Source organism: Podarcis pityusensis, assembly GCF_964106645.2.
Source record: "Podarcis pityusensis genome assembly, chromosome: 7".
Lineage (NCBI taxonomy): Eukaryota > Metazoa > Chordata > Lepidosauria > Squamata > Lacertidae > Podarcis > Podarcis pityusensis.
In genome coordinates this window covers 20,844,727-20,871,982 of record NC_138031.1, presented here as the reverse complement: position 1 = coordinate 20,871,982, position 27,256 = coordinate 20,844,727, and the positions used below count along the sequence as shown (strand labels likewise).

The 27,256-nt window shown below is 41.4% G+C and overlaps 1 protein-coding gene across 1 annotated transcript in view; it reads right to left on the bottom strand.

Moving 5' to 3' along the window:
- ANGPT1 (angiopoietin 1) overlaps nucleotides 1–26,839 on the bottom strand; it is a gene marked incomplete at its 3' end in the record, with an annotated part of 146,321 nt that extends 119,482 nt beyond the window's left edge. The window contains exon 1 of the mRNA XM_081012697.1: nucleotides 26,008–26,839. Coding sequence (XP_080868823.1) covers nucleotides 26,008–26,304 — 297 coding nt within the window. The 5' untranslated portion in view covers nucleotides 26,305–26,839. The remainder of the gene's footprint in view (nucleotides 1–26,007) is intronic.
- Between the last annotated feature and the right edge of the window lie 417 nt (nucleotides 26,840–27,256).

Below are 27,256 nucleotides of genomic sequence, written 5' to 3'. Positions count from 1 at the left end.
GTCATTACTTTTAATCATAGCAGAGAGGAATTTCATTCCTAATAAATTACACGGTTTATTGTACAACATTGTCAACAGGTTTCATTTTTCATTCCTCGGTTTTAGAGTCCGACAAGATGAATGTCCCTGGGTATTACTCTATATGCATACAGCAGAAAAGCAAATGCAAACCACCCAGTGGGAAAGAGCAAATGGTTTTCATGCTGGACCAATTTGATACTTAATAAGAAAGAGAGGAAGGTTTTTTTACAGGGTACATGGTTTTAACTCAAGGAATCTGCATATTATCATGACCCCATCAGCTAATTTCTCCATACCTGTTTAAAAGCAGAGTCCAGAGGCTTTGGATTCTGTTGTCCATGTGGAAGGCACTCACAGACGCACTGCCTCATGGGTATTGTAGCAGATTGCCCATGTTTGAGCAGGAGGCTTGGCTATTTTCATCCACATGCGATCAACTTCCCAACGTAAGGACGTAGAAAATAAGAGCTGCCTTATGTGTCTTCATATTGCAGTGGTACCTTGGGTTAAGTACTTAATTTGTTCCAGAGGTCCGTTCTTAACCTGAAAGTGTTTCTTAACCTGAAGACCACTTTAGCTAATGGGGCCTCCCGCTGCTGCCACACCACTGGAACATGATTTCTGTTCTTATCCTGAAACAAAGTTCTTAACCTGAGGTACTATTTCTGGGTTAGTGGAGTCTGTAACCTGAAGCGTATGTAACCTGAAGCATATGTAACCCAAGGTACCACTGTACTTGGACTTGAAAAAGACCAGCTAGCGGAAACACACTTCCAAACAGGGCTCCCTTTTCCATTATGTGTTATAATTATTTTGCTACTTTTTATTGTTTGCTGTTTCATATTTGAGCAAAATATAGTTTATTCTCATATTCTGGGTTCTGCTGTTGTCTGTACACTGTCATAGTGGGTCAGACTACTAATTAATGATTAAGTATACTGACTCAGTATAAACCAGCTTCCTGGATTAAATGCTAATCCATCTATCTCAGCATTGTCTGGTAACAGTGACCAGCAAAAGCTCCCCAGACTTTCAGACAGGGGCCTTTCCCAATCTAATCTGGAGATGCGAGGGATTAAACCCGAGACCTTTCGCATGCAAAGCAGATGTGCTATCGCTGAGCTATGACCCTTCATCAAAGTGGGAGAAGGAGGAGGCCTATTCTGCTCCTTGGCAGCAAATGAATCACACTTCTTCCAGGCTTCCTGGAGATCTGGCTGGCCGATTGTGAAAACAAGATGCTGAGGTGTGTGGACCTTTGGCCTGATCCTGTGACACCCTCCTTATGTTTAGGAAAAAGAGACGTACCTGAACTCAACAGACACAACACATATTGTGATGGTGCATATTCATCTGCCCTAAGAGAGCCCCCATATTCATTCTGAATTTGTATTCAGACTTTACTTACAATTCTAGTCAAGCCCAAGGTTGGGCCCATGCAGATTTATTTATTTAGCCCCATCTATATCGGTTTCTGGTTCTTTCAATGGTATTTTAGTTCTGTATTGTTTTGCACGTAGAAGGTTGGGGGGCTCAGTTAAAAGGCTTCCAGGCAGCAGTGCTGAGAAAGACCCAACCTAAGATCTTGGAGAGTTGCTGTCTGTAAGAAGAGAAAGCACTCAGCTACATGAGCTAAACAGCATCTTAAAAAGTAGAGACATCACCTTGCCAACAAAGGTCCGTATAGTAAAAGCTATGGTTTTCCCAGTAGTGATGTATGGAAGTGAGAGCTGGACCATAAAGAAGGCTGATCGCCCAAGAATTGATGCTTTTGAATTATGGTGCTGGAGGAGACTCTTGAGAGTCCCATGGACTGCAAGAAGATAAAACCTCTCCATTCTGAAAGAAATCAGCCCTGAGTGCTCACTGGAAGGACAGATCCTGAAGCTGAGGCTCCAATACTTTGGCCATCTCATGAGAAGAGAAGACTCCCTGGAAAAGACCCTGATGTTGGGAAAGATGGAGGGCACAAGAAGAAGGGGACGACAGAGGACGAGATGGTTGGATAGTGTTCTCGAAGCTACCAGCATGAGTTTGATCAAACTGTGGGAGGCAGTGGAAGACAGGAGTGCCTGGCGTGCTCTGGTCCACAGGGCCATGTAGAGTCGGACACGACTAAACGACTAAACAACAACAACACATGAACTAATGCAGAAAAAGGCAACTCCCTACATTGGGGAGAGGCTGTGGCTCAGTGGAAGAGCATCTGATTTTCCTGCAGCAGGTCCCAGGTTCAATCCCTGATATCTCTTGGTAGAACTGGGAGAGCGCCTTGTATGAATTCCTAGAGAGACACTGTCAGTCACCATAGACAATACTGAACTGGATGGATAGCATTTCTGAGCCAGAATAAGGCAGTTTCCTATGTTCCATCAGGTTGTATTGATATTGAAAAAATTTAGGGCCCTTAAAATATTGTTATGGTGCGGAACCTGCTGCAACATGTATTGTTCATTTACTACTCCACAACACTACTTGTTCCATTTGCCCAAGTTTCAGAGGTGAGGCAATAATTTCATGGGAAAGAGCCTCATTGCCAGGCTCACTGCCATATCTGTCAAGTCTTCTGACTTCACTGGAACTGCACAAGAACAGGATGTGCTGCAACAGCTCCTATAATGCAAATGTAACATCATCATAAGGTTGTTTCTCGATCTGTGTGACTGAAAGTCCATTGCCAAAGTGAATTTAAAGCAGCTGCCATTCATTCGGGACTTCTGCCTATATCCAGTTTGTATCTGTACTGGAAATACTTTTACCTGCTTCTATATGTGGAATTGTTGTTAAATATTTTGTATTGTTTTTCCACCTGCAATTATTTTTCATTGTTTTATATTCAGAACTGCTTTTTTTATGGTTATACATCAAATGTTAACCTGGCATGTGCATAGTTTTTTATACTTAGATTCTATTGGCAAATTAACTTGACATAAACTCTCATTTTGCATAACTTACCACTGAAGCACAATAAAAAAGGGGAGGACAGAAAACATCAAAAAAGAAAGCAAAAATAATGTGCTGTTTTAATATCTATATTTATATGACATTTTAAAATTGTTTAATATTTGGAACTGTTTTTACCATTGCTTTATGGTTGTAACTGTCTGATATGTTTAATAATTGTATATATAACCAGCCCAGGGACCTTGTGTTGAAGCAAGGGCAGAAGAAATCAAAATACAGTCAAACTTTGGTTGTCCAATGTAATCCATTCCGGAAGACCGTTCGACTTCCAAAATGTTTGACAACCGAAAAATGAAAGAGGACACCTCAATACAATAGGGAAACTCAAAATGGAAGCCGTGTCGGATGTTTGCCTTCCGAAAGGCATTCGAAAACCGGAGCAGTTACTTCCAGGTTTTTGTCTTTCAGAAGTCAAAACGTGCGATAATGGAGGTGTTCAGGAACTGAGGTTAGACTGTAAATAAATAAATTGCTAGTAAAAATTCAATTGTTTAAAAAAGGAATCCAGTACACTAAAATCTGGAAACTGAAGATTATTTAAGGCAGGGATAGGGGACCTATGGCCCCTGGCATTAACTCTTTAGTCAAAGGAACAAACAGCTCAGGAGGCCAGGCCTAGTAAGCACAGCAACTCTTCCTGGTAGATCATGCCCCCAATGAGGTCCCTGCCTTCCCACAGTTGCTTAAACATCCTTCTTCCCCAGGTCCTTCCCAAGCAATTTGAGACTCTGTCAACATATTTGTCTCTGCTCCTCCCCCTTCATACTTATTCTGGTCCTGGGAGACCAGAGGAGAGAGGAGCTTTGCTTGCTGGGGTTGATGGGAATGGAGTCCAGCAATATCTGGAAGGCCATGAATTACCCATCCCAGGTTTAAGGGCATGTTTACTCTCAATGCCTTCACACGACCAAATCTTTGCTAATGAAACAGTAATATAATGCTTGGTCAATGGATAAAATCCACCAAATAGTTATTGTGAATTCAGTTGCAGTATTAATAACAGATGTTTCTATATGCTAACACATACTATGATGGACACATGTTCTTCAGTCATCAGAAACTGCGGTGAGTAAGTGGTTTACCTATGACCTTGCTATTCTAACACAACATGAACCTGAAATCAACCAGAAATCGTTGTTACGTGCCTCAGGAGGATCACGTCTCTTCATAAAATTGCAGGGGCAGGCCATTTTGGCCACATAGACTCCAGAAGTAGATACTTACAAGAAAGTCATGCTTGTGGTTTTCTCTGCTTGGGAACATAGCAGTCGTTTTACAAGGCCATTGTGTTAATTGTAAAAATAAAACAGAAACTATTTGATGGTGTTGTATTTCCTTGCTTACGTGTAAGTCTCAAGCAATAATAAACTGAGATCATGAGCAATGTGGGACAATAATTGGTTTGATTAATCACTCATAAGTAACTCCGCAAGCAGGCAGACATATCACTGTACTATGTGTGGTGTGAAATTTTCAATACCACTAAGGGATGCTGGTAGAACGCATCTGCTTTGAGACAACTGAAATGATATTGCAGAGTGGCAGTGTCTCAGTAATAGTTCACATATACTTTGCATGCCAGAAAAAGAGAGAAGGAGAAGAAGAAGAAGAAGAAGAAGAAGAAGAAGAAGAAGAAGAAGAAGAAGAAGAGTTTGGATTTGATATCCCGCTTTATCACTACCCGAAGGAGTCTCAAAGCGGCTAACATTTTCCTTTCCCTTCCTCCCCCACAACAAACACTCTGTGAGGTGAGTGGGGCTGAGAGACTTCAAAGAAGTGTGACTAGCCCAAGGTCACCCAGCAGTTGCATGTGGAGGAGCGGAGACGCGAACCCGGTTCACCAGATTACGAGTCTACCGCTCTTAAACACTACACCACACTGGCTCACAAGACCTTGATCATTTTTATGGGAATGCAAGATATAAACAAAATAGTCAGAGAGGTGTGCATTCTATGGACTGTGCAAAGACTGAATTCTTCAAGCATTCCTACAGTACAGAGACATCAGCGGGAATCTATGACCTCAGATGGAAATGTTGCCTTACCATTGGCTTTGTATTAACCTATCCATATGATTATGGATAAAGGTACTATAAACTTTGCACAGCATACTAACCACAAAGCCAAACACACATCAGCAGTCATATATTGTGGCCTGTCTGGGGCTTCTGCAGTCTCAGACAAGCACCCAAACCCCGGAGGGCTATGGAAGGCCAGTTAACAGTATTAGGCTTGCTGAGTCAGACGTTGTGAAGGCTCTTTCAAGCAGCTAGATTAGCTTTTCACAGGTAAACTAACAGGGGAAACCCAACAAGCCACTGAAGGAACTGCAAGATGGCAAAAGTAAATCAACATTACAGGTTACATCAAAAGAGCAATGCTGTTGAAGCTCTTTCAAAATGAGTATCTAGATGTGCGGTGGGAAAATCTCAGCCTTTCAGATGTTGCTGAACTACAACTCCCATCAGCCCCAGCATGCATGGCCATTGGCCAGGGATGATGGGAGTCGTAATTCAGCAACATCTGGAGGACCAAAGGTTCTCCAACTTGCTCAAATATGTTTGAATTGGCATTCGGAGGAAGAGGGTAGAGAAGAGGCTGCAGGGAATGATTAGAGAACAATAGCCATTGTCACAAGTAACAATGATCTTTAATGATCTATTTCGCATCACAACCAAACTATTAATTCAAAAGATGTGTTTCCTCCTTCAGTGATTCTAAGATTGCATTTTAAGTGGAGCACTGAGAAGAACCAACAACAGTGATATATTATTTTGTAAAGACCCTCATCCTTCATCTCACTTGTTTATTTCCCAGTTCAGCTGTTAAGGGAGGTTTTGATATATATACACATATATATTCTTGAGCATTCTGGAGGAAGGTTTTTCCCCTCCAGGATGACTTAAAAGAATTGTCAACAAGGAGTATTAGTTCTGAACTGAAACAAAAACTAGTGCACATGGGGGGAAGTTACTGATTTATTATTCTGAATGTGCTTTTTGTTTTTTAAAAAGGAATTCTTAGATATAGAGATGAGTGAATTGTCCAGAGCTCTTCTAGCATAAATACATTCAAAAATGTTCCAAAACGTGTGTGTGCGCACACACACACACACACACACACATTAATCAAAGAATGAATTTGAATGCTGATCATCACAGAATGTGTGTGTGTGTGTGTGTGTGTGTGTGTGTGTATCCCCTCGCGGGGCTAGATTTTACATAATTGACGTTTATAGGTTGCAGCTCAGAATCCATTTAGCGCCCTGTCAATGAAAGACTGAGTAAGTAAAGAAATGACTTGACTCTCTTCCTTTCCATTGTTTCATTAACTGTGGTCAGAACATCTTGAAAATATCTCCCATGTTTGTTTATTCAAGGCAGCAGTAAAGACCACCTGTTTTCCATAATATCTTGACTTTCCTCCGGGGGAAAAAAACAACCAAAGGGGAAATCACTTTTCTAGTTTTAAATGGTTTGGTAATTTTTATTTGTTTGCTGTTTTAAGTGATGTGCACCTCAGGTCTTCAGGATATCTCCTGGCATAACAGAAGAAAAAAATCCAAAAACAAAACAAGAGACCAGCAACCAGAGATGGTGATAAACCACAGACAAATCTGTTCAGACTGTATTTTGGATATAGTCACTGAAAAAGAATATCCTGGAAAAAAAATCTCTCAAGAAATGAAGTTCTCATGAGAAATAGAGTTTGTTATGCAGGCCAACCTGCTTTTCACAAAAGCGTGCCCAACCTGAAATCTGGTTAGCTGAAGCTAAGTTACATATGTTTTGGGGTTTCATGCATCACAAAATTCTAACTCTGTGGGCAATCCTTCCATGTCTATAAAGATACATTGTGATATGGTTGCTCCTTGGATGTGTATTCATTCATTCTTCATTCCATTCAGAAGTGTTCTCTTGGCATTGCTCCACCAGCTCCAGCTTAGATATCTGCTAATGGTGATTTCAGTTATAAATATAATAGTAGTTCCTTGTATTTGAGCATGGTGCTTGTTTTTCAAGGAGAGAAGACATCCTTTCTTTACTGGACAACTTAACACCACTGCCTAGTGTACACCTGCTTATGACATAATTGTTTTTTAAAAATGCTTTTTATTAATTTTTAACATAAATATACAATTTTGATCCAAATTATCACAAATTCCATACTTTTGGACTTCCTTCAACTTCTCTGACAATCATCCATATTTAACTCTTGCTTGCGCATTTCTTCTGTTCTCTATTGCCATAAGTCCCCCCTCCAATCATCCATTTTCATTTAACAATATACCTCAGTTTTTACAGTGCTTCTTTAAACCCCACTAGCGTTGTTTGTACTTCACATGTACTTTTCAGATATTCCACAAATTTTCCCCAGTCCTCGATGAACTTTTGGTCTCAAAGATATCTAACTTTCCCTGTTAACTTGTCCAGTTCTGCATAGTCTGTTAATTTCATCCTCCATTCCTCTTTCGTCGGTATTTCCTCTTGTTTCCACTTCTGGGCCAGTAGAATTCTTGCTGCTGTAACTGCATATTGAAAAAGTTTATAATCCTTCCTTCTTATTTCCTTTCCTGTAATGCCTAAAAGTAGGGCTTCTGGTTTCTTAACAAATGTATACTTCAACATTTTTTTCATCTCATTATATATCATCTCCCAGAAGCTCTTCACTTTCTTACACTCCCACCACATATGATAAAACGTTCCTTCTTTTTCTTTACATTTCCAACATTTATTACATGTTTTATACATTTTTGCTAATTTTACCGGTGTAATATACCATCTATAAAACATTTTCATGATATTTTCTTTTAACGCCGTACATGCAGTAAATCTTAAGTTTTCCTTCCATAATTTTTCCCAATCATCAAATTGTATATTATATCCAAAATCTCTGGCCCACTGTATCATTACCGTTTTAACTTCTTCATCTTTCGTATACCATTCTAACAATATCTTATACATTTTTGACAGAATTTTACAATCATTGTTTATTATATCTGTTTGGAACTTTGAATCTTTTTCCATATACCTACTTTCTTTGATATCTTTTTTAGACATTTCATTAACCTGAAAATAGTGCAACCAATCATAAACATGATCCTTAACTTGTTCATATGGTTTTATCTTCCATTTACCTCCTTCTTTAATTATTAAGTCTCCATAAGTAATCCAATTACTTCTCATATTTACTTTCTTCACAGACATAATCTCTAACGGAGATAACCAATGCGGAACTCTTGGCTCTAATGGGTTTTTATACCTATCCCATACTTCTATTAATGGACCTCGGAATATGTGGCTCCCAAACCCTTTGTGTATTTTCTTCTTCTCACACCATAAATACGCGTGCCATCCAAATCTATTATCAAAACCTTCAAGGTCTAATAATTCCTTACTTTCTAATTTTATCCATTCTTCCAACCAACAGAGACAGGCTGCTTCATAGTACAATTTCAAATCTGGAAGGGCGAAGCCTCCTCTTTCCTTCACATCTGTTAATAACTTAAATTTAATTCTCGGCTTCTTGCCCTGCCAGATATACCTAGATATCACTCTTTGCCACTCTGTAAAGATTGATACCCCCTTTATTATGGGGATAATCTGAAACAAGAATAATATCTTAGGAAGGACGCTCATCTTTATAGAAGAAATTCTACCCCAAAAGGATAGTTTCAGTCTGCCCCATACTTCCAGGTCTTTCCTTATTTTGTTCCACACCGGAATATAATTGTTTTGAAATAAGTCAATGTTTTTGGGAGTTAGCCAGATTCCCAAATATTTTACCTTTTTCACCACATCTATCTCTGTTTTTTGTTGCAATAATTCAATCATACTTTGGTCCATATTTTTCGCTATTATTTTGGTTTTCTTTTTATTTAGTCTAAACCCTGCTACCATTCCAAATTGCTCCATCTCCTTCAATACTTCTATTACACCTTCTGTTGGTTCTTCAATTGTTATTACCAGATCATCTGCAAAGGCTTTCACTTTATATTCATTCTGGCCAACTGTCACCCCTGCTTATGACATAAATTAAGCAGGAATGGAGATTTGAACTCTCAATAACCATTCCAGAAATGAGGGTCCAGTTCAGACAATCAACTCACCATAAGACACCATATTTTATAAGAAACCTTGAGAAGGACATGCAAGAAATAAACAAAACTTTTCATTGCAACAATGGGATATCTTCAGACATCAACAACTCATCCGGAAAAGCTCCCTGATCTGGGAATCTCACCTTCACCATTATCAGTGGGAAGCAGGAGATGTGAAACCCACATGGAATCATATGCCTCAGGAAGAAAGCATGGCTTCTTTAACTGGGGAGGAAGACTCTCAGACACAGTCTTCCCCAGATGACTACTTTCAGCCTTCAGTATGCCAGCCCAGTGCTGGAGCAACATTCCAAGCTATTGATTCCTTGATCCAAATACACCTGCTGCAGCTACACCAAGTCTGACTCCCACAGTGCACTGACCAAGGTGCTGACTTCTGACTTGGACTGCAGGCTCAACTCTATTAGATGCCCATCTTGTCTGTCAACACTTGAAGTCCATCCTCAGTCAAGGCTGCAAGAAGTTTGGAGTAAGCTACCATTAGATGTTGGGGAGATGTTCCTTGTCTGCTTTTTTGAAAGAAGAAGAAGAAGAGTTTGGATTTGATATCCCCCCCTTTCACTCCCTTTAAGGAGTCTCAAAGCAGCTAACATTCTCCTTTCCCTTCCTCCCCCACAACAAACACTCTGTGAGGTGAGTGGGGCTGAGAGACTTCAAAGAAGTGTGACTGGCCCAAGGTCACCCAGCAGCTGCATGTGGAGGAGCGGAGACGCGAACCCGGTTCCCCAGATTACGAGACTACCGCTCTTAACCACTACACAACACTGGGATGTATGATGCTGCCTTATATTGAGTCAGACCATTGGGCCATCTAGCTCGGTACTGTATACACTGACAGGGTTCTCTTCCAGCCCTTCCTGGAAACAACACCAGTGACTGAACCTGGGACCTTCTACAGGCAAAGTCAATGCTCTACCACTGAGCCAAACCTCCTCCCAGAGTTGGGGTTGTATTCTTAGTGGTTGAGCTGATGGCTACAACTCAGCTGTTATATTGGTCCTGTTCAGCAATGTTTCTGATTTTTTTGTATTTAAAAAATGTTGTTTGTTGCATTTCTGAGCTACATTTGGAAAAGAGGCACTGACATTATTTAAATTGACAAATCCTCCTCTTTCTTTCTTTCTTTCTTTCTTGAACACTGTTGCACTTGGTTTGCTAAGACTCTTTGCTTCAAATGCCACTGGAAGACAGATTCTAGACAAGCACAGCATGTAGCAGGCAGAAAACGTTCTTTAGCTACCTGCAACTGGCCAAGGGAAAAACATATAATGATCCAAATGTCTGTATTTTCATCCATGAAATGTCTGAGAATATCCACTCATGTGCAAGCAGCCCACCAGAGGATGGATTAAGTCCTATTTTTACTGCATTTCGGGGAGTGTAAAAACAAAAAGGAGAGTTGTGTGGCACCTGGTAGGCCAAAATACATGACTGCTGAGCTGTATTTAGCCTTGTTGAACAAACCTGGTGAAATTGATGGAGTTGAGAGTGCAGAGAAACAGAAAGAGATAGCTATAATAGGAGAGAAAGATTTTTTCAGCATTCTGAACAGACCAAAGAGCCTGAAGCTAGGGTGGGAGACCTATAGATCTCCAGGTGTTGTTGGACTGCAGTTCCCATGCTAGCAGGTGTTCATGGGAGTTAAAGAGTCTGACAACATATGGAGAGTGACAGGCCATCCATCCCTGGTGTCAAGGAAGTCCTGTATTGTACTCTCAAGTACAGCTGTGGATGCATTGATCATCTGGCTTCTCCAACTCCCTTTGAACCACAGGTAAGTTGGGAGGTTTGTCTAAATATCTTTACATCTACAATGGTATTTGGTCATAGTGCAGAGGCCTTCAAATACCAGAGCCTCGTCTAAGCCAAGAGCAAATAACCCTACATAATAAATCTGGTTCACCCCTGAACAGATGTGAGTCAAGCTGAAAATAGATAAGATCTTAATAGGAGCTCTGCAGGAGTGCAATCCTCACAGTTGAACAACTCTAGCCAGCCAGATGTTTACAAGCATCTGGGAAGCTTATAAGCAGGGCATGGAGGCTTCCCTTCTTATTTGTCCACAGCATTTGGTATTCAACATCTGGTATTCAGAGGTACACTAGCTCTGAAAACAAACACTCCATTTAGCTATCATCTTAATAATTGTTGATAGACCTGCTGGTGAGTAGTGGGTTGCTATTTTGGGGTAATTTCACGTTACTAAATAATATGGAAGAACATGAAAACACAAGTGAATTATTTGAGGGATGATGGGGTTAATGAATGCTAAACTGGGCAAAACTGTCTGAGTAGATTTGATACTGATTTACATCCCACTGCTATTTGATTTCAAACACTTCATAAATTAGATGCCTCTATTAGGCCTCTATTATGCAGAATGATCAAATTAACAACAATGGAACTACGGACTTCTTGGCATGCAAATGGATGGATTAATTCTGATTTATAAAGACAGCATGTGTATGCCAGGAAGTCTGTACTATAATGGGGGGGGAGGGGTTTGACCACACGCACAACCCAAAATATACACACACTACACAACCCAACACACTTTCCCAAAATAGGTACAGCCCTAGACTTTCTGATACCCTTCCAAAGTAGGAATGAGTTATACGACAGGATTCAAAACCACATGGACATTTGGAGAGCTGACGGAATCCAGCTTGAAATTCGCTAAGGATAAAAAAGTGGGATTTCAGTCTACAGCTAGTTTCCAATATTCCATCACGTTAAATTATCGTTCAGTGGAAAAAGAACAAAGGAAACGCAAGTGACTTCAAAGCCAAGACTTTTGTTCGTAGAAGTTCACATGCACTCTTCCTCTGTACATAAGTCACAGGTCCCATCATTCTAAAAGCATTTATGTCACATGGTTGTGTTCTGTGTAACAGTTGGGGAAGGGAGTGTGAGACACTTCCAACTTTTCACAGTTCCTCCAGAGTTTCTATGGGACAAATCACTAAATCTTTCCGGGATATGTGGGAGTGTAAAAATGTTGATTCATAAAGTCAAATCTGGTAACACACTTCTCAGTTTCTTTACACCACACTCAAGGTTTCAACAATGTTTTTCTTTTTCATTTTAATTACTGCAGAAGGGCAAAAGGAATGTAACACTTTATAGTAAGTTTACATAACGCTGCTCTTTTTCATAGTTTCAACTAGTTGCTGTCACTCATGAATGCAATGAAGTCTGATAAATGCATAGCTGTCAACGTTTCCCTTTTTTCAAGGGAAATTCCCTTATTCCGAATAGGATTCCTCACAAGAAAAGGGAAAAGTTGACAGCTATGTAAATGTAAGGATCAGTGGTCTACAGCATTTTTTTTAAAAAAAAAAATCTTTTATGGTAGTTTGAAAGCTAGCATGTGCACCACCACCATTTTGAGCTGAGTACGCATGAATGAACCCTCCATTCCTTTCTTGACCCTAAAGCAGAAGCTTACAGGGTGCAATGGGATCATCAGCAACAGAGGCTAGAGTTGCAGAATCTCAAAGTGAGCCAACTGCTAGGACAAAAGCTGTAGTACTGAGGCCTTCCAACTTCTCCAGCACAGATTACCCTTCAGAAAACCCACCCCATGAATGCACACTCCAGTAGTTGCCCCCCCAAAACCCCCATAAACCCCAGATTCCCAACTTTCATTTAAAAAGCAAGGTATATTTAAAGCAATATACCACTTTAAACAGTGGGAAGAAGAATGGACCCCTATCCGGCCATTACTGGAAGACACACAAATTAAATCCTACAGAATAAATAGAATTTGTGTCTATTTATTGTGATCCCAGATGAGGTAAGTGATCTCATTACAGGAGAGGTGACCTAATTTCATTGGGCTATTCCAAAAAGCTCCTCAAAAACATGTTGGCAATAGCTGAAAGACAATATTACCTGAACATTTGCAAATCTGTGTTTCTGTGTTAATCGGCATCATGCAAGATATACCTGGCATGCCTCTCATTGACAACTGGTTTTGCATCGTGTCCAAGACACGGCATTTTTATATTAGATAACGTTCTTTTTAAAAAACACAGTAAAAATATCCTCTGGTGGATACAAAAATAACCTATTAGAAGAGACTACAGCCATGACACTATCGTGCAAGTTCTGGCAGAGGACTTCACACAACAATACCACAGTAAATGTGTAAAACTTTCCATAAGCAAGGGAGTGGGGAGGTGCTTGTAAGATAATAGTGATGGTGCAAGGCAAAGAAGGTGTGGTGAATCTTCAGAATCTTCCTCTAGTGTGACATAGACAAGGTAGGGGAAGAATTTTTCACAACTGCAAATAATTACACTTACAAAGCATGAGCAAACACATCCACTACAGACAATTCCACAGTTTCCCCATCTGTAGCATATGTACATGTAATATGGCCATGGTATATAGGCTGTATAGACATCACCTTGCCAACAAAGGTCCGTATAGTTAAAGCTATGGTTTTCCCAGTAGTGATGTATGGAAATAAGAGCTGGTCCATAAAGAAGGCTGATCGCCAAAGAATTGATGCTTTGAATTATGGTGCTGGAGGAGACTCTTGAGAGTCCCATGGACTGCAAGAAGATCAAACCTATCCATTCTTAAGGTAATCAGCCCTGAGTGCTCACTGGAAGGACAGGTCGTGAAGCTGAGGTTCCAATACTTTGGCCACCTCATGAGAAGAGAAGAGTCCCTGGAAAAGTCCCTGATTTTGGGAAAGATTGAGGGCACAAGGAGAAGGGGACGACAGAGGACAAGATGGTTGGACAGTGTTCTCAAAGCTACCAGCATGAGTTTGACCAAACTGCGGGAGGCAGTGGAAGACAGGAGGGCCTGGCGTGCTCTGGTCCATGGGGTCACAAAGAGTCGGACACAACTAAACGCCTGAACAACAACAACAGTATAGGCTGTTCACTTGAGAAAGACCACTACAGCAATAACTGGGTTGTGGCAGCTGTAGGGAACAGAACATAAACAAACAAACAAAACTGGCATATGTTGGGTGTGGCTGACTGAAACCAGGCCAAAGTTCTCTGTGCCAAAATATCTGCTCTAGGAAGTTATCAGCTTCTGCAAAGGATGCAATCTGCATTTTAACAACAGCAGTGTTGCCCTCCTATTCCACACATAATCAGGAGGCATCTGAATTATAATATAATAATAATAAAAAAATAATATAATAATATAATATAAAAACCAGGACATAGTAGAGAGACATTATTCATGTTTACATGCTTCCTCTGGTTTTAATGTAAAGTTCACATCTCCAAACAGTGTTGGCATCCCATAAATGTCTCCCCGCCTTGGAAGACTGACTCCAATTCTTCCCTAGTGAAGTGAGAGCCAATGTCCCAAACAGCTGCTCCTTAGATCTGACCTGGGCAAGGCAGTATATTTAATCCAGAGATGGTATCTTTAGGAAGGAAGCTCCTTTACACATTGGCAGACAACTTTAGAGCACACATAAATAAGACAGCCCAAAGGGCAAGTCAACTCTCTGTGCCTCTGAAGGGCAAAATGTGAAAAAGAGAATAAAAAAGGGGGGAAAGAAAAGCTGTTTAGGATATAGCTTTGAAGAGTTATCCCTGGAACCTTAGAGCTGCATAAAATATTTTCCAAGATCACTGAATGCTCCAAAGGTCAGCAACTGATATACTTCTCAAATTATCAGATAAAATGAACCCAAGTTAAGAGCAGTGTTACTTTCAAGGGCTGTCAGGAATAATTTCATAATGCATAGTGATTGCCACAAAACCCTACATGCATTTAAAGCCCAACTGCATGGTGACCTTAAAATGCTGAGAAACCTAAAGTATAAATGTTTGATAGAAGTCTCCACCACCTGTTCTTTCAGCCTATAAGAATGTTGTTATTTAAGCAGCTCTGAAACCCATTTTCTATATAGAAACCTTGAAAAGCTGTACTGGGGGAGTAGATTTGAAGATAAATAAAGGTTGCAGCGCTCATCTCGCTTTACTGGCGGAGGGAGCTGGCGTACAGCTTCCGGGTCATGTGGCCAGCATGACTAAGCCGCTTCTGGCGAACCAGAGCAGCGCACGGAAATGCCGTTTACCTTCCTGCCGGAGCGGTACCTATTTGTCTACTTGCACTTTGAATGTGCTTTCGAACTGCTAGGTGGGCAGGAGCTGGGACCAAACAATGGGAGCTCACCCCATCGTGGGGATTCGAACCGCCAACCTTCTGATTGGCAAGCCCTAGGCTCTGTGGTTTAACCCACAGCACCACCCACATCCCTATTTGAAGATAAGTAGTGGTGAGGAAGGAAGGAAGGAAAAAATAAATATAGATCAGGTAAATATTGAAACAGACAGGAAAGAGTCCTGTAAAACTTTGGAACAGTGCAATTTTAAAATTTCCTACTAACTACTAACTCCCATGTTTGTTATCAGATTTGTTGCCCAACTTGTGTCTGTTTGGAGAGGATCTAGTTAGAAACTGAAACAAGCATCACTATTAATCTGGAGCAATTATGAGCGTTTTGCAGAATCGACCTTCCCCAGGGCCCAGTATTTTTGCAAAGTATTTTTGCAAAACTGCTGCTGCTGGCTGCAATCCAGAATTTCAGGTAGGCTATCCTATTTGTTGCAGCAAGGAAGAAGCACTGTGCAAGAACAAGCAAGCTTTCTTCAACACTGCAGAAAAACAGATACATCTTTACTTGCATGGAGCTCCATGAGTGTGTATGTGTGGGTGTTCTAGGTGTGTTACTGCATCTAGAAAGGTGCCAAAAATTAGGTGCACCAGCCCTAACAGCCACTGGTTGGGTTGATGGAGGAGTCTGTTAGCATCTAAATGCACATACAGCTGTAGTCTGCATGCAACCCAAAGACACAACAACAACTTCCTCTGCTTCTACCCATCCTGTGGAATGCAAGTCACTTTCCAAGAAACTCACACCAATCTAGGAATGGGGTAAAAGTCAATCCTTGCTCCCAGGGTTTAAACCAAAATAAGAGATGGGGACCTGTAGACTGTAAGCTCCTTGAGAGCAGGGACCTGTGTAATGCTGAAAGACAGCAAGCATGTTACATATAGTAGTGATCACAGGTAGGAGGAGGAGTTACGCTAAGACCAGACCATGTCATTACAGAGAAGGCAGGTTTAGTTGTTGTTTGAGGACTATGCCTGCCTCTGGGTCTGGTCCTGACCGGATGGATACTAGAATCAGCAAGGGATACGCACATGACCTGAAGGTGCTGCTGTGCAATGCCAGGTCAATGATTCATAAGACCACTGCCATCCATGACTTGATAATGGATGGAGGACTTGACCTGGCATGTGTAACAGAGACTTGGTTGGATGAAGCAGATGGGCCTGTCCTTGCCGCTGCTTGTTCACCAGGTTTCTCTTACGCACAGGCGTCTTATTGGGAAGACCCAGTTCTCTGAGTGCTTGTTCTGGAAGTTGGGCAATAGGGGCAGTACAGGATTCCTTTTGGTGTACCGACCTCCCCGCTGCACCAAGGATTCCCTGCCCGAGCTGCTTCAGGTCGTGGCGGATGTTCTCCTAGAGACACCTAGTTTAATTGTCCTAGGGGATTTTAACATCCATGCCGACACGACCTTACAAGGGGCCGCTCGGGACTTCGTGGAAAGCATGGCCTCCATGGGGCTGTCCCTGAATAAGTCTGGCCCAACCCATAGCCGCGGACATGCCTTGGACCTGGTGTTTACCTCTATGGATGTTGGTGATCTGACACTAAGTAAAAGCGAAACGAAAGAAGTGCCATGGTCAGATCACTTCCTGGTGCAACTGGACTTCTCCGCGACCCATCCCCTCTGCAGGGAGGTGGGACCGATTCGGATGGTCTGCCCCCACCACTTAATGGATCCAAATGGCTTCCAGAGAGTGCTTGGGGATGCTTTATCCCATGTTGACTACTGCAATGCGCTCTACGTGGGGCTACCTTTGAAGGTGACCCGGAAACTACAACTAATCCAGAATGCAGCAGCTAGACTGGTGACTGGGAGTGGCCGCCAAGACCATATAACACTGGTCTTGAAAGACCTACATTGGCTCCCAGTACGTTTCTGAGCACAATTCAAAGTGTTGGTGCTGGCCTTTAAAGCCCTAAATGGCCTCGGTCCAGTATATCTGAAGGAGCGTCTCCACCCCCATCATTCTACCCGGACACTGAGGTCCAGCACCGAGGGCCTTCTTGCGGTTCCCTCACTGCGAGAAGCCAAGTTACAGGGAACCAGGCAGAGGGCCTTCTCGGAAGTGGCGCCCTCCCTGTGGAACGCCCTCCCATCAGATGTCAAAGCGATAAACAATTACCTGACATTCAGAAGACATCTTAAGGCAGCCCTGTTCAGGGAAGTTTTTAATGTGTGATTTTAGTGTATTTTTTGTTTCTGTGGAAGCCACCCAGAGTGGCTGGGGAAACCCAACCAGATGGGCGGGGTACAAATAATAAATTATTATTATTATTATCATAACTCATTGTTGCAATATAGAACCGCACACAAAACCATTCAATGTAAATAAGAGTGGGACGAGATCAATGCATAGGTTTAAATGTTTCCCAATTAAAAGCTGTAATCTTGTCCAGCAAAACCCAGGCAAAATAGACTTTTTTTTGGCAAGAGGATTTGTACGGATGGCTTTGTCTCAAGCTTTGTTGAAAACCTATGTATGCTTTCTTAGAAATCACCATATGGCACAGCTCTCTTAAAATACACCACGAGAATCCAGGTGGCTAATAGCATGTTTGAATGTTCTCTCAGAAATCATAACATTAAGCATGCATGCATGCATGCATGTATGTAGGTATGAACCTTGCAACTCAAGAGTTCTCATAGTCTTTAGCCTTGTCAACAATGTCTCATGATCCCTTGGTTGTTAGGGATGGCATCTGGGAGCTACGAGATAGCGAAGCACCCACTAGCAGAAGTTTAAAAATAGAACGAAGAAGACACCATCTGCTAAAGGTGAGTGACCCCACAACAGTGGCAAATTTCAATGTGTAAACCTCCTTCCCCTGCCACAATGGGATAAATCTCCCCCTGCTTCACTGCTTATGAACGGGGCCACAAAATGCAGAGGGCCCTCTCTAGGTGTATCCATTGTTTTGTCTCATCTAGAAGATATATGGGATAATATGGCGTATTTGGTTGGCAATGTAATATGCTTCTATGTTGGGGATTCCCCATCCTCCTTCTGAGGTGGGGAGGTGCAGGTATTTGTGGCTTATTCTTGGCCACCAACAGCATACAAATCAATATGGCTAACCTGATCCAAAACACCCACCCACCCCACTCACACATGAAAACAAAGATCACCAAAGCCAATCACAAACAAACAACCACACCCTAGGCCAACCCCAACCTCTCTCACCACCAAAGAAACACAAATGAACAGCACGAGCAATGCTGCCACCAAACCCTACAGACATTAAGCAAAATAGAAACATCGCCACCCGACCCCCCCATCTTCCCCCCCCTAATGTCTCAACAAATGAAACTGATTTGTAAAAATGTTACATGGAAAAAATACGAGAGACATTACACATACTTCTTTAAAACAAGAAAATCTTTAATTTAAAAAATAAAATAAAAGTGCAGAGGGCCATTTCGGTCCAGCCAGTAGACTCACATCCAAATGCACATCCACACCAGCAACAGATGTGCAAGAAGATGCTGACTGCTATGATATCCCTTGTTGGACCCTAGCAGCTCATACATACACCATTTATTCATCACATTAGCAGTTGCCTCTATTTGTCCTCTGCATTTGATTAGTAAAATATACACTGGTGCTTTAGGGATAGCGAGTTCTCCCAGGGAGAATGTCAGGGACAAGCCTAGAGACAAGTCTGATGACTGATAGTTTTCTATGATTTAGTGTGACCGCAAAGCGCCGACCTACCACTGTTATTAATGAAAATAAATAATTTGGGGCTGGATGGCCCATTGTGACAAGGCTCTCCATCAAAGCCTGGGAAACATTTTGAGAAACTAAAGAAATGTGATGGTGCCCCCCCCCCCCAAAGCAAGATATGCTGCTTCTCTTTTCTAATGGCCCTTTGATGCTTCCACTTGCGTGTATTTATTTTATCATTGCCAAATAAGTAATCTCTCAATTTTGACCAATCCTTAGCATTTCTACGCTGGGGATCCCTTGACTTTTGTTGTGGGCACTTGGAATATCTCTGTGGGTTACCAGAATGTGAATGAATAAAGCTCTTAACGAAATTCAGCCACATGAATAGGAGAAAGATGTTTTTAAAGCCCAAAGCAGCCAACTATTTTTATTTTTGGACACAAAGTGCATTGCTTTTGAGACAATTTTCATTGCTAAATAAAATCCCGCTGCCAGCCTGACTCTGTTCTTGGCCGCAGGTGTAAGAATCCCAAAACAGACCGTAGGGAAGTTGAATTTCTTGCCCACTCCTAGCGACTGCTTTGTAACCACCATTGGTCCTGCTGTGGGTAATTTCCTTCCCAGACCTTGGGCAATACTGCTCTGTCATACAAAGAGCATTTTAGCCCAGGGGCAGACACACGCTTTGCATTCAAAAAAAGTGCCTGGTTAAAGGGCTAAGTGATGAAAAATAGGGCTGTGTAGCCAGTTTGGTCAAAGCTCAAGTACTGACCCAAATCAGCCTGATTTGGGTGGATCAGGGCTTCAGCCAGATCAGATTGAGACTACCCTGGCTTGACTAACCGAGAGCAACCCACTGCATTTTAAAATCTGTCTCATGGCTTTCCCTCGTCACCAGCCACAAGTTTCCCAAAACACTACTTCCCCTGGTCATTCTGGCTTAGAGACAAAGTGGGTGGCTAACTATAAGGATGGAAGGATCTGTCAATTTCACTTCCACTTCTCTCCATTTCTCATCAACCCAATCTTAAATACCGTTCTCCACATTTTCCAGCAATTTATACCTGTATCTATATAAATCCGCATGAAATTTCACCAGCATTCTAATGTGAATGTCTCCAAATTTTAAATGCTGTTTTGAGTAATGCACACATTTCACTAGCAATTTCCTCTAATAGAAAATAATAATTAATAATAATAATAATAATAATAATAATAATAATAATAATTTATACCCCGCCCATTTGGCTGGGTTTCCCCAGCCACTCTGTGCGGCTTCCAACAAAATATTAAAATACAATGGTCTGTTAAACATTAAAAGCTTCGCTAAACAGGGCTGCCTTCAGATTTCTTCTAAAAGAAGAAAGTTGTTTTTCTATTTGACATCTGGTGGGAGGGCATTCCACAGGGCAGAAAAATAGACTTTTGTATGTTCTTTTCAATAATATCTTCATTTTTATGCATGCTTGCTAAATGATGTTTGTTGGGGGGACTGTGAATTTCAAAGGAAAGATGTGTTTCAATTTGCATATAGTTTTGGAAAGTGTGAATCTGATATATTCATCTTTAAATGCATCCTGAATCTAATTTCTCCTCCATTCCTAGTTGGGTGACACTGAAATGAGGTGCATTGAATAGCACCAACTAGCACCATCCAACATCTCGCTCTTTTTTGAGATGGAGAGGCGGCTATCATAACTGAATGAACTAAAGCCTATGCATTAGGGTTTTCTCTGTACAAAATGATCAGAAAAGTGTTTCATGGACACTGCCAAGAAGAGATTTGGTTTATTGCCACATCTTAAATCTCAGTAATGCTTAGAAAAACTATAAATCTCAGCTGATATTGTAACTAAGGATTCTATCCCAGCGAGCACTGGTCGAACGTGGAGTTGGAGAATTTCTTACTGGATTCAGTTGCTTCCCATACAATTGTTCTGAACCAGGCAGAGGGCCTTTTCGGTAGTGGCTCCCACCCTGTGGAACGCCCTCCCATCAGATAAGGAAATAAACAACTATCTGACTTTTGTAAGACATCCGAAGGCAGCCCTGTATCGAGAAATTTTTAATGCCTAATGTTTTACAAAAAAATTTATGTGCTATAAACTGCCCAGAGTGGCTGGGGAAACCCAGTCAGATGGGTGAAATATAAATAAAATATAATAATAATAATAATAATAATAATAATAATAATAACAATAATAATAATAATAATTCCGAGAGTATTCAAGTTGGGAAAAAGAGGAGGAGGGAGAGTCAGGTATCAGAAAAAAGTGAGAAGGGAATAGCACAATGAAACCCTGGACATGTGATCTACAACACCTTGCAACTGCAGAAATCCACACACAGATTTCCTACTCCCTTAGACACCAACTACTCAGGGAAGAACACTGATGTTCAGAGTACCTTTTAATTGAAGTGTAACCGCAAGGATCATTTCACGTGCAACTTCAGGGTAAGTTCTGTTAGCCAACTAGCCAAGACTAGACAAGTGAAGGTATTGCTGAACAACCAGCAAGAAAGAGCGGCGTGATGTTTCTTGAGGTAGCACATGGCCTCACTGGCTATGTAGTACTGAGTGAGTTTTCCTCTGTATGTTTGATTGAATGCCTCCCTGCTGTCTACAAGGCCTGAAGTCAGAAAGATAAAGCCTCTATTTCTCCTCATATTATACAATGTTCTGTACAGTTTCTCTAGTAAAGCATTTTGGGATTTCTCTTCTCTCTGAACTCCATCTGCGTTACTTAAGTGGCTTTTCAGTTTGTTTGTTTATTGAAGAATTTATAAAGGAGCTGCCAACCAATGTTTCTGAAGTGGTGCTCAGTAAAGATATCAGAAAAAGAACGTTTAAGAGATATAAATACATACACAACAATTTGAATGCAAATCTAAAAGTAAAAATAAGAAACCAAACTCCACAAATTCAGCATACATTATGAAATGGCCAAGTCACACTGCTCAGAAAGCCTTTTTTAAAAGATAAGTTGGACCATGGTTCTTTATGCTATGGCACTTATCATTCTTAGTTGCTAACTGATGGTTAGGACTGAGCTATACATGGAGCAAAACCTGGTGGGAATGAGATGGTAGAATGGATTGTACCACCTCAGACTGCGAGTGGGGATAACATTTTCAAAAGCTGCTGTATGCAAAACAACGACAACCCGCTCATTTCCCTGCTTGCAGAAAGCAAGCACTGAAGGATAAGGGCTCCATTAGCACTTTTCACTGCATTGCCAAGTTGTACTTGGAGCATGAGATGAAACCTGCCTTCCTCCATCTTTTTTCAGAGTAGCTTAAGCCAATCCCTCTTCCCAGGGAACTCCGGGAATTGTAGCACTGTGAAATTAACTCTCAGCACCCTTAACAAACTACAGTTCCCAGGATTCTTTGCGGGGAGTCATGAGTGTTTAAAGTGACACGATACTGCTTTAAATGTATAGTTGCGGATGGGGCCTGAGAAAGGCAATATATGAATAGGACAGAAACAGACGGGCAAGATAGGATCTTGAGAATGACAACAGAAAAGACATTCTGTCTGCCTAAATTCAGGAAACGTCAAGATTGTAAGGCTATCATATATGCTGAGCCATCATCTTCCATACACAACACCCTTAACAGACCAAAGTGGTCTACGGTCAGAAAATAGGTACAACATGTGATCAGGCATCCCAAGCGTATATGGAGAGGTTTATGAAAACATATTCAAATTACTCAGTCATGAAAACTCTGCCACATGGTAAAAGGAACAGAGAACATTCCCCTGAATTATCTTCCAATCTGATTCATGGGAGATCGGCTTAACAGACCCATTTTTAATTTAGATTTTGGCTGATTACAGAAACAACCGCCAGTTTCTCTTTAACAAGGTTATGCTTTTAACTGTTGGGTATTGAATGCCAAACACTTTTGCTAGAAACGGTTTTGAGAGAGATTAAAAAAAAAAAAATGCTGGCCGCATTATGCCGATGTGCAACTTCATCCACCTACAGCAATCTCAAGCATTGTGTTGAGAGAGGACTAAATGGATACCATACATACATCTGCACAGTTGTGAAACTATTTGTACTTCTATTGGTACCATACATTCGCTCAGCATGGGAAAAAAATCCTGAATAGTTGCCAAGCTAAAAATGTCAGTTATTCTTTGACAATGTTTAAACACTGAAATTACAACCTAAGCATTTCAATGCTGCATGACAGCCAGTTATTGCAAGGAATAAAAACCAGTAAGCAGCCTGTTTGACGCTGTTAGAACAAACATGGCAGATGCGCAGCCCAGGGTTAAATAACGAAGGAAGCTACCCTTGTTAAAACAAATCCTTCAAGGGAAAAGCGCTAAATAGGCTTCCCAAACCATCACCTTCTGGTAGTTTCGGCAAAAGAGCCCCTCATTCCTAAGCTGGGTCTTCCTCCAGCCAATCACTTCCGCACCAACCGTGAATATGCAAATGTCATTGGACAATGCAGAAACTCAGACAAGGCAATCCTCAGGAAGATTTAAACTGACAGTTCATTTTAAGAGGGGTTTAAAAATATTTATTTTGTTTCCCAAAATCTGCTGCCTTTCGCTTTTTGTTAAAGAAAGATCAGGCTACATTTCTTCCAGATTAGCTAAACTAAGACCCTCGCAATGTCAACTTCCTCGTTAAACAATGCATACTACAATCCTTTCTTACATTGCCAGTCTGCCTTCCAAAGTGTACAAGACTGTGTTTGGGATATGTTCTAATAGAAGTAATATGTTCTGACGTGCTCTAATGCTGAGCAGTTTTAATGAATGTGATACATTACAGGAAAGGCTCAGGAACCCACATAGACACAAGCACTGTGAATATAAATATATATCTTCCCAGATTCTTAAAGCAGTTCTAATGCTGCGCTTGGGTCATAGCCATGGGACTAGTAATATTTCTCATTTACTCTGTCTGTGGCAATATATTGCTCAAACAGAAACTTATTTGAACAGACGGGGTTTGGGGGGAGGGAATTAGGGAGCATAAACCTCAGCTTTGGAACTGTAATATAGTCTTTGCTATTAAAAAGGAGGAATTGCAATATAAATAGCCCACATTGACACCAACAATGCAGCAAATGGATTGTGCTGGTATGTTATAATGGAGCCCAATAGAAGAGTCATTTGCACCACCACCTATAATGCTGGGAAGCAGGCTATTTTGTTCTGTGAAACAGGAAAAGTTGTGACCTTTGTTTGTTTGCTGCTTTGAAAGAACCCATCAGGAAACCTTTTGCCTAATTTCAAAATTCCAATAACCACTGAACGGTGCTCTCCCTAGACATACCACTTAGGTGATGAGTCAGCCAGTGGCTATCTGCTCTTGGAGCCTGGGGGCCAACTGCAATTCAGAAGTAGGTTTTTTTCCTCCCTTACTTCCACCTCTCTCGCCCCCCCCCCCCCTTGTGCAGATTGCAAATAAAACAGTGGGCTTAGTTCAGTCCCTAGTGGTCAAATGCAGAACACGGAACAACATCCTAGATGCCTTCTAGCAGAGCAGCTCTTTCCACAAGAGAAGCAATGACACGTGAACACAGAGGACTTGTGAATGCAGGCATTTCTCTCCTGCATAAGGTTTGCTCAAAGCCATGCTGAATAGAACAAGTGTTTATTATAAAAGCGTCCCTCTACTTTAAGTCTCCTCTCAATGAAGTTGGAGGCACAGGCTGAAATCCTACAAACCTTTAACTGGGAGGAATTCCCAATGCATTAGATTAGTCTTATCTCTAGGGAAATGCACTTGGAATTGTGATGCATGCCTATGAAGAGTAAAAGACAGCGCAGCGCATCAAATTTTGTACAATTTCACCAAAACATGGAAGCCATGTGGGTTCCTCCCAAGCTATTATTCAGGTTAAAATGCAACATTAAACCAGGAAAACTGCAGTAGCAACACGTTCATAAGTCTAAATGAGGCAGATCTTCTCTGGAAAGCTTTAAAGCTGCAATTCTATGCACTGTTATGAAGGAGTAAATCCAACTGAAAACAGTGGGTCTTACTTCTGAGTCGAGGTGCATAGGATTGTAGCGCAGGATTGTGCTCATGAAATCCACCTGTCCAGCTGATTATCACTGTTGCGATATAATGAACCACATTTGGTGACCATTTTGTATAATTAAGGAATGGATTGTGCATAGAATGTCGAAAGGCAGCCTCAGAATATTCAGGCGCAGAGAATGGCCAAAAAGTTTTCAAATCACTAGTTAGGTGATGTATTGGGATGTGTGATTCAAAGCTGCTTTTCAGATGACAATCCAGTGTAAACAAAAACAGCAAACCCTTTACCTAGCCACAGTTCTACTAAGGTGCATGCATGTCTCATCTAAAACTTCCAGCATTATTCTTCTGACTAAGCACATTTATAACATTCCTAACTTGTATCAACTTTTTCTTAGCTGAACCAAAATAAAAATAAAAATGGAAGGAGTCTTGTGGTTTATTGATGAGGCACAATGTACTGAACGATTACCGTAATTACCCTTAAACCATTCATCAGTTATCCCCTGCAGTGTTGAAATTTATTACTGGAATAAATTTCAACTTGATATTGATATCAGATGCAAGCTGTTTTATTTTTATGAGGGTTAAAAAAGAAAAAACCTTTACAGTTCTCTTTATAGATCCATAACGCTTAATCTCTTATCTAACCAACTGGCAATACTTATTTCCATGAGCACCAAGATCATGCTTAAAATATTGCATGCAGTTTATTTTTTAAGAGCCTGTTTTAGCTTGTCAACAGGTTAACTGATCATAAGCTACCAGCACATGATATAAAATGTATTTCTTCAGAAGTTCCTAACGGATTATTATAAGCCCCAGCTTTTATGTTCGGAAACTAAAGAGATCAAACTTTTTTTTTGTTTTAGGAGTGGGGGGAATCTTCAAGAAACATGCACCAAGCTTTATTTGCTTTATTCCACAACAGAGAGGATGCTGTCACCGTTTTATCAGCGCGTACGCAATGTCCGCCCAGCCAATATAACATCTCAGTCAGAATAGCATGTACAACTTGAGCAAGGTGTGCGAGGAATCGGAAAAAAATGGAGTGCTTACCTTTTGCAGCCACTGAGTGTAGTTTTCCATCACATGCTCCAAGCGCTGCAGTTTCTGGGAAGAGAAATCCTGCTCCATGTGGGGGGCATCCCTTTGGAGAGCGTTAGCGTTGTATTGGTCGGTGGTGCTTTCACGACAGTTCCCATCCTGTTCTGGAAGGATGAACGTGTAGGTGCACTGTCCATGCTGAATCCGGTTATATCTTCTGGCACTGGACTCTGGACCCCGACGTGGATTGCTGCAGCCTAGGTGAGTCAGAAGTGTAGCAAGGAAAGCAAGCTGAAGGAATATGGTCATGTTACTGTCCCTTTCCTTTCCTGCTCTTAGAGACAATTTTGACCCAACCCCTTTCCTTCCTTCCTTTTCTTTTCTTTTTTTCTAAAAAAAAAAAATGCTTTACCTTGTCTTTTGAAATCCCTTTGGGGGATCAGAGAAGGTAAAGAAAAGTGAAGAAGATTCAGATAATAAATGGTGACTTTAAAAAAACCAACAACAACAACAGTGACTAAGTGCACCAGAGCTGATTGCTTCCTTAGCTGGAGTTTGAGCAATTTATTGCATAGTAGCCGGGATTTATCGTTTCCTCTCTGTTACACTTCAGCATGCAGCCTCTTTGAGTCAGCTGCCCAGGCATAGCCCCAGCCTCTTTCTCCTACCCTCGCTGCGGCTGAACTGCTATTTTCTCGGAGACCTCGGCGTGTTTTATTAAGGTTGTACATTCAAGCCAAGTTGGAAGCCGGCAGCCTTTCACAAGATGACTTGAGTGGAATGTGTGTGAGTGAGTGTGTCCCTGTGCGAAGGGATGCCTGATGGGTTCGGCAAAGGAGGATCATCTTACACTCTGGCTCGAAGCATGACCTCAAACATGCACGCCTGCTCAGCTCCCTCTGCACAGAAAACGGCTAAGAGCCTTTTGACAAAGTTTAACGAGTCGAACAGTCCACCTTAATAGACTTCCCATGTTCAAACTGAACTATTTAAATGGACTTGCAGGGTCCAGGCTTGCTGTAATCCCCCCCTCCAGTAAACATTAACACACAGACCGCCGCACATGGAAAATATCTGCTCTCGTATAATGGGTATGTGACCGAGCGACTCTCTCAGGGAATGCTAAATCGGAGAGTGGGTTGCGATTCTTGTCAAACGATTGGGGTAGAAAGCAGGCATGATAACAGAACAGAGACCAATTTCATTTCTTTCATCAAAACACAGAATCATTTCTGCATCGGAGATATGATTAAAGCAAAAG